Here is a 16065-nt window from a genome sequence, read left to right as displayed (position 1 = left end):
ATTATTGTCATCAATCTTATCTGATGCTGTCTATTTTGGGAAACAAATTGGGTGCATATCAGTTGTAGTTTGTTTGATTTATTTTTATACAGTTGTATGCAGTACTGTACTATAAATTATTATAATCAACATCCTTTTAATTTATTCCCTTGTTACAATCCTCCTGTTTGTCCACCATTCATAACTCTCACATGATCTATTTTGTACATGTTGCTGTCTCAGACCTTGCTTTAGTGGTATGGCAGCCGCAGACATGACGATCAGACTAAAGGATAAACTGTGACTCACAATCTTAAACATGTCACTGTCCTCACAGAGTACTGTTTAAATTTCAGTGAATAAATTAAGCCTTTTTATTTCAATAAAAGTATTTTCAGGAGACTTACATTCCAGAAAGGTTAGATTCTTACTGATTTTGTGATATGGATGGGTTTGCTGTAACCGTTCTAGTTTGGTGTTGTAGACACAATGAGGAGAGGTACTCTTGACCATGCTTGAGTGTGTTTTATTTCAGGTCACTGCCTCTTAGGACACTCAGGACAGGGCGATGGCAGGTCTCTGCCTCTGAGGACACTCGGGACAGGGCGGTGGGCCTTTTCTCTAAACCATGTTCTGGAACAATCCATACCCGGATACAGCAATACATGCAAGATTGTTAGTAACAGTACACAACATTTTCAGTAGAAAGAAACCACTGAAATAGTTTGCTTTCTAATAATTGTACAATTCCGTAACTGATCATTTTGTAAATGAATGTCTCCATCAGTCATGTTTTAAATGCTTGTTGAAAACCCACTAAATAATTTACAAAGTAATTTTGTTGTATGAGGTGAGACTAGAACAGCATTTGATAATGGGTAAATCATATGCACAATAATTTAGATTCACGTGGTATAGCCGTAGCCCCAGCAGTATGTCTTGTCTCAGGCAGCAAGTAGATGGCGTCTGACTACAACACAACCAATACAGTGATAGCTGAGTCACACAACTAGGTCCTACTGTGGCAACAGTAGCCTACAGAAACTGGTGTAGAGCCCTTTAGCGCTTGGCAATTATCGGGAATCGTCTTGAAGATGCTGTCGATAACGTTGAAGACTCTTCAGCAGCAAACGTTTAAAATAGAAATAGATCCAGAACTAACGGTAAGTAGTGGAAGTTAAGTTAGTGACTCCAGTAAAAATGCTTGAGGCCGAGGGGCTGGGAGCAACCAGGGCCTTGGACAATGCGATTTAATCTGGAGAGGGGGATGCTATTGTATATAATGTTGTCATTCTTCATGTCACATTGTAACAGGTGTTGTTGTCGAATGGCGATATTCGTGGCGCCTGAGATTGCCTGGCTGTATTCTCATGAATGATGACGCAAGATTTGACAAACCCAGGTCTCGATACCATAGAGCGGATCTCGTATACCCCCTTTTTTGGACGATTGGAATCGGGTGGAGGGGGGCGTTATGTACATTTGTTATGCTATATTTGTTTATACACTGTACCATTGAAAAAACAGTTTGAGAGGCTGTAAAATTAACAATACAAATAAGGTTAATAACAATATACATTCTTTAATGCATTTGAGATATTCTACAACAATTGTCTTTATTAAAATAACGTAGACTATACATTGGGGGGCTCTTGATTATTAAAATGTATTTTAAAATGGTTTCTTACACAATATTATGATTGTTTGCTGTTTTCAATACCTTTCCAATGTCAACACATCGTCTTTGCATATTTATCTGCTCTATACTTGGCTTAATTCACAGGTTACGTTTCCCCTTTAGAATGCAACTACCATAGCCCCTTACATAGCAGTGACCTTTAGGGTTCTACCTTTAGAGCAGCTTTCTACTATAGTACTGCTGTCAATGACAATGCTTTCTCAGTCAACTCACCTGGGAAAATGGTTTAGATACAAACATCTGATTAGCAAGACCCTGATTTGTTGAATCAGGTGTGTTAGTAATTAGCAGTAGCACTGGGATGGAACAAAAGCCTGCATCCCCTGAGGTTCCACAGGACCAAGATTGAGTAACACTCAACCTTTAGAGAAATGTAAATAGTAGTACGACTGTGTACAAGCTATGGCATCTGCTTTACAAATTCTTTCCCTAGGCCTGTATTGCTAATTGACTGAGAGATATATTACATTGCTGGTAATAACACTGCCTGGTGAGCAACTCTACAGCTCAGTTTTAAAACTGGAACATGTATTACTGTATCATTAACTTGTGTATATTGTGTCAACTTTAAAAATACATGTATGGTGTATCACATAAGGGAATGTAGAGCCATTCAAATGCATCTGTCTATAAAAAATATCTGTGTACTGCCTTGAAGCACTCACAACAGGGTGAAGTAATGGCAGAATGTGAATCACAGGCTCACAGCTTTCCACTTCCAATCCCATAATCCTCAAAGATTCTGCTTTATGACGGAGCTGAGACATACAGTATAATGTGTCACCTCATTAGGTTCAGGAGGTCCGCTTCGCTCCACAGGTAGTATCACATTTTCATTTCACTTCATTACAGTACAACGGTTTGATTTGTTTGATCGTAGCTAGCTAGCTACATAGCTGTCTTTGTATCTAAGACAATTGTGTAGTCTAGAGCGATTTTCTAGGTTAGCTAGCCAGCTATTGTCGTTCTTTTAACGTAACGTAATCAACACTGCTAGCTAGCCAGCTAGCCCCCGAATAGCAGCACTGTAGAAACTATTACACTCGACGGAACGACTTGATTAGTGTAGTGTCAACAACGCAGCCACTGCCAGCTAGCCTACTCCAGCAGTACTGTATCATTTCAATCATTTTAGTCAATAAGATTCTTGCTACGTAAGCTTAACTTTCTGAACATTCGAGACATGTAGTCCACTTGTCATTCCAATCTCCTTTGCATTAGCGTAGCCTCTTCTGTAGCCTGTCAACTATGTGTCTATCTGTCCCTGTTCTCTCCTCTCTGCACAGACCATACAAACGCTCCACACCGCGTGGCCGCGGCCACCCTAATCTGGTGGTCCCAGCGCGCACGACCCACGTGGAGTTCCAGGTCTCCGGTAGCCTCTGGAACTGCCGATCTGCGGCCAACAAGGCAGAGTTCATCTCAGCCTATGCCTCCCTCCAGTCCCTCGACTTCTTGGCACTGACGGAAACATGGATCACCACAGATAACACTGCTACTCCCACTGCTCTCTCTTCGTCCGCCCACGTGTTCTCGCACACCCCGAGAGCTTCTGGTCAGCGGGGTGGTGGCACCGGGATCCTCATCTCTCCCAAGTGGTCATTCTCTCTTTCTCCCCTTACCCATCTGTCTATCGCCTCCTTTGAATTCCATGCTGTCACAGTTACCAGCCCTTTCAAGCTTAACATCCTTATCATTTATCGCCCTCCAGGTTCCCTCGGAGAGTTCATCAATGAGCTTGATGCCTTGATAAGCTCCTTTCCTGAGGACGGCTCACCTCTCACAGTCCTGGGCGACTTTAACCTCCCCACGTCTACCTTTGACTCATTCCTCTCTGCCTCCTTCTTTCCACTCCTCTCCTCTTTTGACCTCACCCTCTCACCTTCCCCCCCTACTCACAAGGCAGGCAATACGCTCGACCTCATCTTTACTAGATGCTGTTCTTCCACTAACCTCATTGCAACTCCCCTCCAAGTCTCCGACCACTACCTTGTATCCTTTTCCCTCTCGCTTCCCACACTTCCCACACTGCCCCTACTCGGATGGTATCGCGCCGTCCCAACCTTCGCTCTCTCTCCCCCGCTACTCTCTCCTCTTCCATCCTATCATCTCTTCCCTCTGCTCATACCTTCTCCAACCTATCTCCTGATTCTGCCTCCTCAACCCTCCTCTCTTCCCTTTCTGCATCCTTTGACTCTCTATGTCCCCTATCCTCCAGGCCGGCTCGGTCCTCCCCTCCCGCTCCGTGGCTCGACGACTCATTGCGAGCTCACAGAACAGTGCTCCGGGCAGCCGAGCGGAAATGGAGGAAAACTCGCCTCCCTGCGGACCTGGCATCCTTTCACTCCCTCCTCTCTACATTTTCCTCCTCTGTCTCTGCTGCTAAAGCCACTTTCTACCACTCTAAATTCCAAGCATCTGCCTCTAACCCTAGGAAGCTCTTTGCCACCTTCTCCTCCCTCCTGAATCCTCCTCCCCTCCCCCCCCCTCCTCCCTCTCTGCAGATGACTTCGTCAACCATTTTGAAAAGAAGGTCGACGACATCCGATCCTCGTTTGCTAAGTCAAACGACACCGCTGGTTCTGCTCACACTGCCCTACCCTGTGCTCTGACCTCTTTCTCCCCTCTCTCACCAGATGAAATCTCGCTTCTTGTGACGGCCGGCCGCCCAACAACCTGCCCGCTTGACCCTATCCCCTCCTCTCTTCTCCAGACCATTTCCGGAGACCTTCTCCCTTACCTCACCTCGCTCATCAACTCATCCCTGACCGCTGGCTACGTCCCTTCCGTCTTCAAGAGAGCGAGAGTTGCACCCCTTCTGAAAAAACCTACCCTCGACCCCTCCGATGTCAACAACTACAGACCAGTATCCCTTCTTTCTTTTCTCTCCAAAACTCTTGAACGTGCCGTCCTTGGCCAGCTCTCCCGCTATCTCTCTCAGAATGACCTTCTTGATCCAAATCAGTCAGGTTTCAAGACTAGTCATTCAACTGAGACTGCTCTTCTCTGTATCATGGAGGCGCTCCGCACTGCTAAAGCTAACTCTCTCTCCTCTGCTCTCATCCTTCTAGACCTATCGGCTGCCTTTGATACTGTGAACCATCAGATCCTCCTCTCCACCCTCTCCGAGTTGGGCATCTCCGGCGCGGCCCACGCTTGGATTGCGTCCTACCTGACAGGTCGCTCCTACCAGGTGGCGTGGCGAGAATCTGTCTCCTCGCCACGCGCTCTCACCACTGGTGTCCCCCAGGGCTCTGTTCTAGGCCCTCTCCTATTCTCGCTATACACCAAGTCACTTGGCTCTGTCATAACCTCACATGGTCTCTCCTATCATTGCTATGCAGACGAAACACAATTAATCTTCTCCTTTCCCCCTTCTGATGACCAGGTGGCGAATCGCATCTCTGCATATCTGGCAGACATATCAGTGTGGATGACGGATCTCCACCTCAAGCTGAACCTCGGCAAGACGGAGCTGCTCTTCCTCCCGGGGAAGGACTGCCCGTTCCATGATCTCGCCATCACGGTTGACAACTCCATTGTGTCCTCCTCCCAGAGCGCTAAGAACCTTGGCGTGATCCTGGACAACACCCTGTCGTTCTCAACCAACATCATGGCGGTGGCCCGTTCCTGTAGGTTCATGCTCTACAACATCCGCAGAGTACGACCCTGCCTCACACAGGAAGCGGCGCAGGTCCTAATCCAGGCACTTGTCATCTCCCGTCTGGATTACTGCAACTCGCTGTTGGCTGGGCTCCTGCCTGTGCCATTAAACCCCTACAACTCATCCAGAACGCCGCAGCCCGTCTGGTGTTCAACCTTCCCAAGTTCTCTCACGTCACCCCGCTCCTCCGCTCTCTCCACTGGCTTCCAGTTGAAGCTCGCATCCGCTACAAGACCATGGTGCTTGCCTACGGAGCTGTGAGGGGAACGTCACCGCAGTACCTCCAGGCTCTGATCAGGCCCTACACCCAAACAAGGGCACTGCGTTCATCCACCTCTGGCCTGCTCGCCTCCCTACCACTGAAGAAGTACAGTTCCCGCTCAGCCCAGTCAAAACTGTTCGCTGCTCTGGCCCCCCAATGGTGGAACAAACTCCCTCACGACGCCAGGACAGCGGAGTCAATCACCACCTTCCGGAGACACCTGAAACCCCACCTCTTCAAGGAATACCTAGGATAGGATAAAGTAATCCTTCTCACCCCCCCCTTAAATGATTTAGATGCACTATTGTAAAGTGGCTGTTCCACTGGATGTCAGAAGGTGAATTCACCAATTTGTAAGTCGCTCTGGATAAGAGCGTCTGCTAAATGACTTAAATGTAAATGTAAATGTGCTCTCCTCAGAGAACTAATCAGAAGAATGCCCTGCCCGTAGAGATCAAACTAAATGTGTTCTATCTCTAGTCCTATTTAACAACTTGTCATTATGTTATGTTATTGGCAGGTAAAAGCCCTGAAGGAGAAGATAGAGACTGAAAAAGGGAAGGATGGCTATCCAGCCACAGGGCAAAAGTTAATCTACGCAGGTAAAACAGCAGTTAATCACTAACTGCATCTTGAATATCTTTCGGACACATCAGGAATGTTGTAGCCTATAGATCTAGACTGAACAAAAATATAAACGCAACATATAAAGTGTTGGTCCTATATTTCATGAGTCTAAATAAAAGATCCCACAAAATTTCCATATGCACGAAAATAGTATTTCCCTCAAATTTGTTTACATCCCTGTTAGTGAGCATTTCTCCTTTGCCAAGATAATCCATCCATCTGACAGGTGTGGCATTTCAAGAAGATGATTAAACAGCATAATCATTACACAGGTGCACTTTGTGTTGGACACAATAGGCCACTCTAAAATGTGCAGTTTTTTCACACAACACAATGACACAGATGTCTCAAGTTTTGAGGGAGCATGCAATTGGCATGCTGACAGCAGGAATGTTCACCAGAGCTGTTGCTAGAGAATTGAATGTTCATTTCTCTACCATAAACCGTCGTTTCAGAGAATTTGTCAGTACGTCCAAACGGCCTCACAACCGCAGATCACGTGTAACCATGCCAGCCCAGGCCCTCCATATCTGGCTTCTTCACCTGCGGGATCATCTGAGACCAGCCTCCCGGACAGCTGATGAAACTGTGGGTTTGCACAATGAAGGAATTTCTGCACAAACTGTCAGAAACCATCTCAGGGAAGCTCATCTGCATGCTTGTCGTCCTCATCAGGGTGTTGACCTGACTGCAGTTCGGCGTCGTAACCGACTTCAGTGGGGAAATGCTCACCTTCAATGGCCACTGGCACGCTAGAGAAGTGTGCTCTTCATGGATGAATCCGGGTAGATGGCAGGTACAATGTTGTGTAGGCGAGCGGTTTATTGAACAGAGTGCCGCATGGTGGTGGTGGGGTTATGGTATGGGCAGGCATAAGCTTCGGACAATGAACACAATTGCATTTTGGCAATTTGGCAATTTGAATGCACAGAGATTCCATGATGAGATCCTAAGGCCCATGGTCGTGCCATTCATCCACCGCCATCACCTCATGTTTCAGCATGATAATGCAGGGCCCCATGTCACAAGGAACTGTACACAATTCCTGGAAGCTGAAAATGTCACAGTTCTTCCACGGCCTGCATACTCACCAGACATGTCACCCACTGAGCATGTTTGGGATGCTCTGGATCAACGTGTACGACAGCATGTTCCAGTTCCCGCCAATTTCCAGTAAATTCACACAGCCATTGAAGAGGAGTGGGACAACATTCACAGGCCACAATCAACAGACTGATGACTCTATGCAAAGGAGATACAGTGGGGCAAAAAAAGTATGTAGTCAACCACCAATTGTGCAAGTTCTCCCACTTAAAAAGATGAGAGAGGCCTATAATTTTCATCATAGGTACACTTCAAATATGACAGACAAAATGAGAAAAAAAACCCAGAAAATCACATTGTAGGATTTTTAATTAATTCATTTGCAAATTATGGTGGAAAATAAGTATTTGGTCACCTACAAACAAGCACAATTTCTGGCTCTCACAGACCTGTAACTTCTTCTTTAAGAGGCTCCTCTGTCCTCCACTCGTTACCTGTATTAATGGCACCTGTTTGAACTTGTTATCAGTATAAAAGACACCTGTCCACAACCTCAAACAGTTACACTCCAAACTCCACTATGGCCAAGACCAAAGAATTGTCAAATGACACCAGAAACAAAATTGTAGACCTGCACCAGGCTGGGAAGACTGAATCTGCAATAGGTAAGCAGCTTGGTTTGAAGAAATCAACTGTGGGAGCAATTATTAGGAAATGGAAAACATACAAGACCACTGATAATCTCCCTCGATCTGGGGCTCCACGCAAGATCTCACCCCGTGGGGTCAAAATGATCACAAGAACGGTGAGCAAAAATCCCAGAACCACACAGGGAGACCTAGTGAATGACCTGCAGAGAGCTGGGACCAAAGTAACAAAGCCTACCATCAGTAACACATTACCCCGCCAGGGTCTCAAATCCTGCAGTGCCAGACGTGTCCCCCTGCTTAAGCCAGTACATGTCCAGGCCCGTCTGAAGTTTGCTAGAGAGCATTTGGATGATCCAGAAGAAGATTGGGAGAATGTCATATGGTCAGATGAAACCAAAATAGAACTTTTTGGTAAAACCTCAACTCGTCGTGTTTGGAGGACAAAGAATGCTGAATTGCACCCAAAGAACACCATAACTACTGTGAAGTATGGGGGTGGAAAAATCATGCTTTGGGGCTGTTTTTCTGCAAAGGGACCAGGACGGCTGATCCGTGTAAAGGAAAGAATGAATGGGGCCATGTATCGTGAGATTTTGAGTGAAAACCTCCTTCCATCAGCAAGGGCATTGATGATGAAACGTGGCTGGGTCTTTCAGCATGACAATGATCCCAAACACACCGCCCGGGCAACGAAGGAGTGGCTTCGTAAGAAGCATTTCAAGGTCCTGGATTGGCCTAGCCAGTCTCCAAGTCTTTGGAGGGAGTTGAAAGTCCGTGTTGCCCAACAACAGCCCCAAAACATCACTGCTCTAGAGGAGATCTGCATGGAGGAATGGGCCAAAATACCAGCAGCAGTGTGTGAAAATCTTGTGAAGACTTACAGAAAACGTTTGACCTCTGTCATTGCCAACAAAGGGTATATAACAAAGTATTGAGATAAACTTTTGTTATTGACCAAATACTTATTTTCCACCATAATTTACAAATAAATTCATTAAAAATCCTACAATGTGATTTTCTGGATTTTTTTTCTAATTTTGTCTGTCATAGTTGAAGTGTACTTATGATGAAAACTACAGGCCTCTCTCATGTTTTTAAGTGGGAGAACTTGCACAATTGGTGGCTGACTAAATACTTGCCCCACTGTATGTCGCGCGACATTAGGCAAATGGTGGTCACACCAGATTCTGACTGGTTTTCTGATCCACACCCATTACCCTTTTTAAGGTATCTGTGACCAACAGATGCATATCTGTATTCCCAGTCATGTGAAATCAATAGATTAGGGCCTAATGAATTCATTTAAGATGATTTATTTCCTTATATGAACTGTAACCCAGTAAAATCTTTGCATGCATGTTGCATTTTATATTTTTGTTCAGTGTCATTGAGCAGGTTCTTCTTGTTGTGTTTTGGTAGGCAAAATTTTGAATGATGACATACCTCTAAAAGACTACAGAATTGATGAGAACAACTTTCTGGTGGTCATGGTTACAAAGGTAAGATTTCAACACTGTTTTAATGGATTTTTTTGGTAGCCATTCATATGTGAGGATATTATACGAGTTCCTTATTTTATTGATTAATTGATAGTAAACTTTAACAAAGGACGTACAAGATTTATGTGTGTGCTTATAATGCTGTCATTACAGCATTAATGACAGTGGAAGCAGGAGTTAGTAATTTGTATTTGTAGAAATATATTATTCATTGATGTCTAAAGATGAGGTAGTTGTCTGTAGTCACAGTGGTCATCTCTGGGCAGTCTTGTTTGTTGTCTCCCTACAGCCCAAACCTCCAGCTACTCCACAGATTTCTCCTCTGGCAGCCCCAGCCTCTACCCCTGCTCCAGCCCCTGCACCTCCTGCTGTTTCTGGGCTGTCCCTCTCTGACATTGCCCGACCTACCTCATCCCCTGCCCCCATGGAGATCTCCACCCTGTCCCCTACATCCACACCTGCCCCTGCCTCAAGCCTCACACAAGCAGTGGAGTTCTTCACACCCCCTGCACCAGCCCCTGTTTCTATTCCCCCTGCAGCCCCAGCTGCAGCAGCATCCTCCCTCTCAGAGGTCAAGCCTGAGGGGGAGCACCCTGAACAGCCCTTTGCTACACCACCAGCCCTCTCCTCCTCCAGGTATTGACTTCTGATAAAATATTTTATATCTTAGATTGTTTAAAGATGTGTATGGCAAACATGTTTTTAGTTCATAAATGTGTCTGTTTTTATCAACAACAAACAATTCTCTCACAGCATTGTTGATGACTTAAGTCTCCTGGAAGAAGCAGCGTCAATACTGGGTAATCAAGAGACTAGTCTAATCTTTCACATAAAAATATCATGCTTCATCTTCCCATTGATTTATGACCCTGTATCTTTTCCCCCTCTCTTCATGAGACAGTGACAGGACAGGCATATGAGAATCGAGTGTCTGATATCATGTTTATGGGATATGAAAGGGAGCAGGTTATTGCAGCGCTGCGAGCCAGTTACAACAACCCAGACAGAGCCGTGGAGTACCTGCTAATGGTGAGTTTCCATCCTATCAGTGATTTAATGGTAGATGAGTGTCTTATGACCTGGGAGCAGTGGAGCTAATTCCTATGCTCCACCACACTCTTTTCCACAAACTGACAGTGTGCATATTCTGTATGCACACAGAATAAACAATGATTTTCAGTCTCAAAGCTGTATACAGTTCATTGTGTGTTTATCCATCTGTCTCCCTTACAATGCAAAGCGCTTTGAGAACTTAGGAGAGAGCAATATAAATGCACTTCATTATTATTATTTAATTGTCCCGAGGCATCATAAATTCTTATCTCTACTTCATCCAGGGGATTCCAGCTGAGGCTGACCTTCTGCCACCGGAGTCGTTCCTACACACAGCTCTGGCCAACCTCAACCCCACTGCCCCAGCCCCTGCTCCAGCCACAGATAGAGCCCAGCCCCCACCAGCAGCCACGAGTGAGAACACCCACCCGCCCGTCCACTCTACTCTTGTTCTTTTACCAGGCCGATGTGTCTCTCATACCAACCAATCATTTCTCTGGACGCACATTGTCAGCTCAGTACTGTGTTTCATAGAGGTCTTCGAACTCTCTGTCCATTAATTCTTGTTTTGCAGCAGGCGCAGTGTCTTCAACCCAGCAGCCCCCCTCACCTGGTGGGCTGACTGGTGGTCTTACTGGTGGTACTGGTGGAAGTACTGGGGGTGAGAACCCCCTGGAGTTTTTGAGGAACCAGCCACAGTTCCAGCAGATGAGACAGGTCATCCAGCAGAACCCAGCTCTCCTTACTGCACTGCTCCAGCAGCTAGGCAGAGACAACCCCCAGCTGCTGCAGGTCAGTGGGGAGACTGGACATCCCAGTGACTGCATGCAGTCTCTCTCCATCATCGTAGCCATGCTCATCGGCTTGGCTTTCCAGACCCAATCTGGTTTTATGGGAGGTTGTAAATATTCTGCCCTTTAGATTCTGTTTTGGCTTAACCTACTAAAAAGGAAATCATTATTTGTATTCATAAGGGTTTATATGATGATGTTCTTTCTTTGCAGCAAATTACCCAGCACCAGGAGTGGTTTGTGCAGATGCTGAATGAGCCCCAAGGAGAAGAGATGGTAGAGGAGGGAGTTCAGTCCCAGGGGGCGCCACAGACTAACTACATCCAGGTCACCCCACAAGAGAAGGAGGCCATCGAGAGGGTATGAGTATTTATGTTTAATAATTGAGATTGAACTCATTTATATCACTTTCTCAATGCGAAGCTCGCTGTGCCATTGGTTATGTGTTTCTGAGCTGACAATTGCCTATGTGTTTTCATTACAGTTAAAAGACTTGGGATTTCCAGAGGGACTTGTCATTCAAGCATATTTTGCATGTGAGAAGAACGAGAATTTAGCTGCTAATTTCATGCTCCAACAAACATTTGATGACGAGTGAATGTGCATGCGTCAGCATGAAGGGGAAGAATGGAGGGTAGTGATAGTGCTACAAAATGTGATTTGGAAGGAAGGAGTGGAAAAGGTTACCAAAAGTGACTTGTCATTGGACAAAGACGTGATGTTTAGTTACTGTAAGCTATGCCTTCTCCATTCTCTCTGAGTATGTTAGCTCTCAGTGGTCTCTCTTGCTCACTGCTGCTATTACTGCTGCTATCACTGCTGCTATCACTGCTGCTTTAACTGCTGCTATCACTGCTGCTATCACTGCTGCTATTACTGCTGCTATCACTGCAATTATTGCTGCTATTACTGCTGCTATTACTGATGCTATCACTGCGACCATTGCTGCTATTATTGCTGCTATTACTGCTTCTATTACTACTGCTATCACTGCTGCTATTACTACTGCTATCACTGCTGCGATTACTGCTGCTATTACAGCTGCTATTACTGCTGCTATCACTACTGCTATCACTGCTGCTATTACTGCTGCTATCACTGCTGTATTACTGCTGCTATCACTGCTGTATTACTACTGCTATCACTGCTGCTATCACTGCTGCTATTACTACTGCTATCACTGCTGCTATTACTGCTGCTATCACTGCTGCTATCACTGCTGTATTACTACTGCTATCACTGCTGCTATCACTGCTGCTATCCCTGCTGCTATTACTGCTGCTATCACTGCTGCTATTACTGCTGCTATCACTGCTGTTATCACTGCTGCTTGTGCCGTGTCCATCCATAGAGTTACAGTGGATGTCTGCTTCCCCATATATTGCTTTTCAACCTCTCTTAAAGGAAACCCCAAACATACTTTGATTTGTGTTTGCTATGTGGGCCTCATCTCTTGGGAGAATATACTTGAGTTTCCCGTGATAAAGTGACAAAACCAGCAAAATGGCCATGGAACTTGTTTATTGTTTGTTTTTTCATATAAAGGTAACTCAGATATTTTGTAAATTAAATGTCCTATCAATGTTGGAAAGCTACTTTGGCACTTTATTTTACTTTTACAGAATTAATGTTTCTATTGTTTATGTATAATAATTTGTGTAAAAGATAAGGAAGTTATGTTATTGATAAGTGTCATCATATTGAAATGTGATGACACTGTAAGATGAGACATAATGAGAAATCCTGGATTTGGTTCCAGATGTGTCCCAGTGTAGTTTCACTGTAAGATGAGACATGATGAGTAATCCTGGATTTCAGATCAAATAAATTCAAAGTTTATTTGTCACGTGTGCCGAATACAACCTTAGAGTGAAATGCTTAGTTACAGGCCCTAACCAACAGTGTAGAAAATAGGTATTAGGTTAACAATAGATAAGTAAGGAAATAAAAAACAACAATGAAAGACAGTGAATAATAACAGTAGTGAGGCTATATACAGGCACCGGTTAGTCAGATGAATTGAGGTAGTATGTACATGTAGGTATGGTTAAAGTGACTATGCAAGTATGATGAACAGAGAGTAGCAGTAGCGAAAAAGAGGGGTTTGCGGGTGGCGGGACACAATGCAGATAGTCCCGGTAGCCAATGTGCGGGGGCACCGGTTAGTCGGGCTAATTGAGGTAGTATGTACATGAATGTATAGTTAAAGTGACTATGCATATATGGTAAACAGAGAGTAGCAGCAGTGGTTCCAGATGTGTCCCAGTATAGTTTCACTGTAGGATGAGACATGATGAGTAATCCTGGATTTGGTTCCAGATGTGTCCCAGTGTAGTTTCACTGTAAGGTACCATATGACTGCACTAAATGAAGTTTGAGCAACATAGTTGTTTTTTTACAAATACTTGCTCGACACTTGAAAGCTAGTTCTAATGATAAGCTGTAGGACCACACTATTTACCAAGAGAGTTTTCATCTATATTTTCATTTTATTTTTAGTTTGAGCTGAATGTCATTTGAGCCATGTCCCTTTGTTATTATTTCATAAGCATGTTATGCACACCTGATTCTGTTCTCCCTGAACACTTTCTTGTGTGTTTTAATTGCCCCTGTACCTTAATGTATCATGTCAAAATAAATCATGCTGTACGTATTTTTAATCCACTCTACCATGCCTTGAGATTAGTCTCATTTTGTTGAAGATGAATTGTTTGTTTGTGCAAAATTGTGTACAGATTTTTTTTATAGGTCCATGGTTAGTCAAAATGTGTCTTTTAATTATTCATAGATGAGTGCCATAGGATTTATATTGACTATCATAATCAAACAGCCATCCTATAAAGGGTGTTAAAAGTGCAGTGAAGTTCTGGAAGTGCTAGAAACCACCCAGTTTTGTGTGAACAACACGCAACACAGGCCTCTGCTTTTTATTTTCTCTTGTGTGTAGACGAGAAAGATTGACCCAGCTGACTTTCTGTATCATAATGTACATGGAGTTGATTTCAGCTTTTGCTAAATAAGCCACTTTATTGTGAAGACTGTTGCTCTGAACGATGTAGGTTGGTTGATTGCACAAGTTTTGGTTGGTTGATTGCACAAGTTAACAGAGGCTTAATCTGAGCTATGGCATGCTGTGGAACCACAGGAGTGATCATATTCATTTCTATCATCTTGTTTTTTTGTTTAACTTTTTGTTTTTTCTTATTTGAAACTACAATAAAGCATAGGGATTTAGCCTTAAATGCACCACTTGAAGGTTTGCTGAATGTTTTTTAAGGTTATTGTTTCAGCGTTATGTACAATAAATAGGTTTTCAAAGCTTTAAAATTGTGTCATTGGTTATGATTACACAAGACTATGCAACTTGAATCCAATGGTGGAAAAAGTACCCAATTGTCATTCTTGAGTAAAAGTAAAGATACTTTAATAGAAAATGACTAAACTAAAAGTGAAAGTCACCCAGTAAAATATTACTTGAGTAAAAGTCTAAAAGTATTTGATTTTAAACATAAACTCAGCAACAAAAAAATGAAACGTCCCTTTTTCAGGACCCTGTCTTTCAAAGATAATTACTTCACAGATCTTCATTGTAAAGGGTTTAAACACTGTTTCCCATGCTTGTTCAATGAACCATAAACAATTAATGAACATGCACCTGTGGAAAAGTCATGAAGACACTAACAGCTTTCAGATGGTAGGCAATTAAGGTCACAGTTATGAAAACTTAGGACACTAAAGAGGCCTTTCTACTGACTCTGAAAAACACCAAAAGAAAGGTGACCAGGGTCCCAGCTCATCTGCATGAACGAGCCTTAGGCATGCTGCAAGGAGGCATGAGGACTGCAGATGTGGCCAGGGAAATAAATTGCAATGTCACGGGCATCACCGGCAACAACGTCGCCTATGGGCACAAACCCACCATCGCTGGACCAGACAGGACTGGCAAAAATTGTTCTTCACTGACGAGTCGAGGTATTGTCTCACCAGGGGTGATGGTCAGATTCACGATTATCGTCGAAGGAATGAGTGTTACACCGAGGCCTGTACTCTGGAGACGGATTGATTTGGAGGTGGAGGGTCCGTCATGGCCTGGGGCGGTGCGTCACAGAATCATCGGACTGAGCTTGTTGTCATTGCAGGCAAACTCAAAGCTATGCGTTACATGGAAGACATCCTCCTCACTCATGTGATACTCTTCCTGCAGGCTCATCCTGACATGACCCTCCAGTATGACAATGCCACCAGCCATACTGCTCATTCTGTGCATGATTTCCTGCAAGACAGGAATGTCAGTGTTCTGCCATGGCCAGCGAAGAGCCTGAATCTCAATCCCATTGAGCACTATCATTCTGTGCATGATTTCCTGCAAGACAGGAATGTCAGTGTTCTGCCATGGCCAGTGAAGAGCCTGAATCTCAATCCCATTGAGCACCCATTATTGTACGGAAAGCCAGGACACACTCCAACAATTTACAATCAAAGTATGCGTGTTTAGTGAGACTGTAAGATCAGAGGTAGTAAGGATGACCAGAGGTAGTAAGTAATCCTCTTGATAAGTGCGTAAATTAGACACTTTTCCTGTCCTGCTAAGCATTCAAAATGTGAAGAGTACTTTTGGCTGTCAGGGAATATAAATTAAAAAGTAAAACATTTTCTTTAGGAATGTAGTGAAGTAAATCTAAAAGTTGTCAAAAAAAAAAATGTAAACTAAAGTACAGATACCCTAAAAACTACTTAAGTGGTACTTCACATTTTTTATACTTAAGTACAGTACATTACTGCTTGAAACAATATGAC

At 44.0% G+C, this 16065-nt stretch overlaps 1 protein-coding gene across 1 annotated transcript; it reads left to right on the top strand.

The window, feature by feature from the left end:
* The first annotated feature begins 22 nt into the window (after window positions 1-22).
* LOC135524598 (UV excision repair protein RAD23 homolog B-like) lies at window positions 23-14595 on the top strand. Its single transcript, XM_064952279.1, has 10 exons — window positions 23-1142; window positions 6125-6206; window positions 9345-9424; window positions 9714-10060; window positions 10178-10224; window positions 10326-10453; window positions 10762-10891; window positions 11052-11269; window positions 11482-11628; window positions 11753-14595. Exons 1-10 carry the CDS (start codon window positions 1074-1076, stop codon window positions 11864-11866), a joined length of 1362 nt encoding a protein of 453 aa, XP_064808351.1. The 5' UTR covers window positions 23-1073; the 3' UTR covers window positions 11867-14595.
* The last annotated feature ends 1470 nt before the right edge of the window (window positions 14596-16065 follow it).

This window comes from Oncorhynchus masou, chromosome 31 (genome assembly GCF_036934945.1).
Source record: "Oncorhynchus masou masou isolate Uvic2021 chromosome 31, UVic_Omas_1.1, whole genome shotgun sequence".
Classification (NCBI taxonomy): domain Eukaryota; kingdom Metazoa; phylum Chordata; class Actinopteri; order Salmoniformes; family Salmonidae; genus Oncorhynchus; species Oncorhynchus masou.
This window is presented reverse-complemented; position numbering and strand designations above follow the sequence as displayed.

Coding starts and splice junctions, on each gene's coding strand:
- LOC135524598 (XM_064952279.1), top strand. CDS start 1,074: ATGCTGTCGATAACGTTGAAGACTCTTCAGCAGCAAACGTTTAAAATA. Junction 10,225..10,325: donor AGAAGCAGCGTCAATACTGG/GTAATCAAGAGA, acceptor TTCATGAGACAG/TGACAGGACAGGCATATGAG. Junction 10,454..10,761: donor CCGTGGAGTACCTGCTAATG/GTGAGTTTCCAT, acceptor TACTTCATCCAG/GGGATTCCAGCTGAGGCTGA.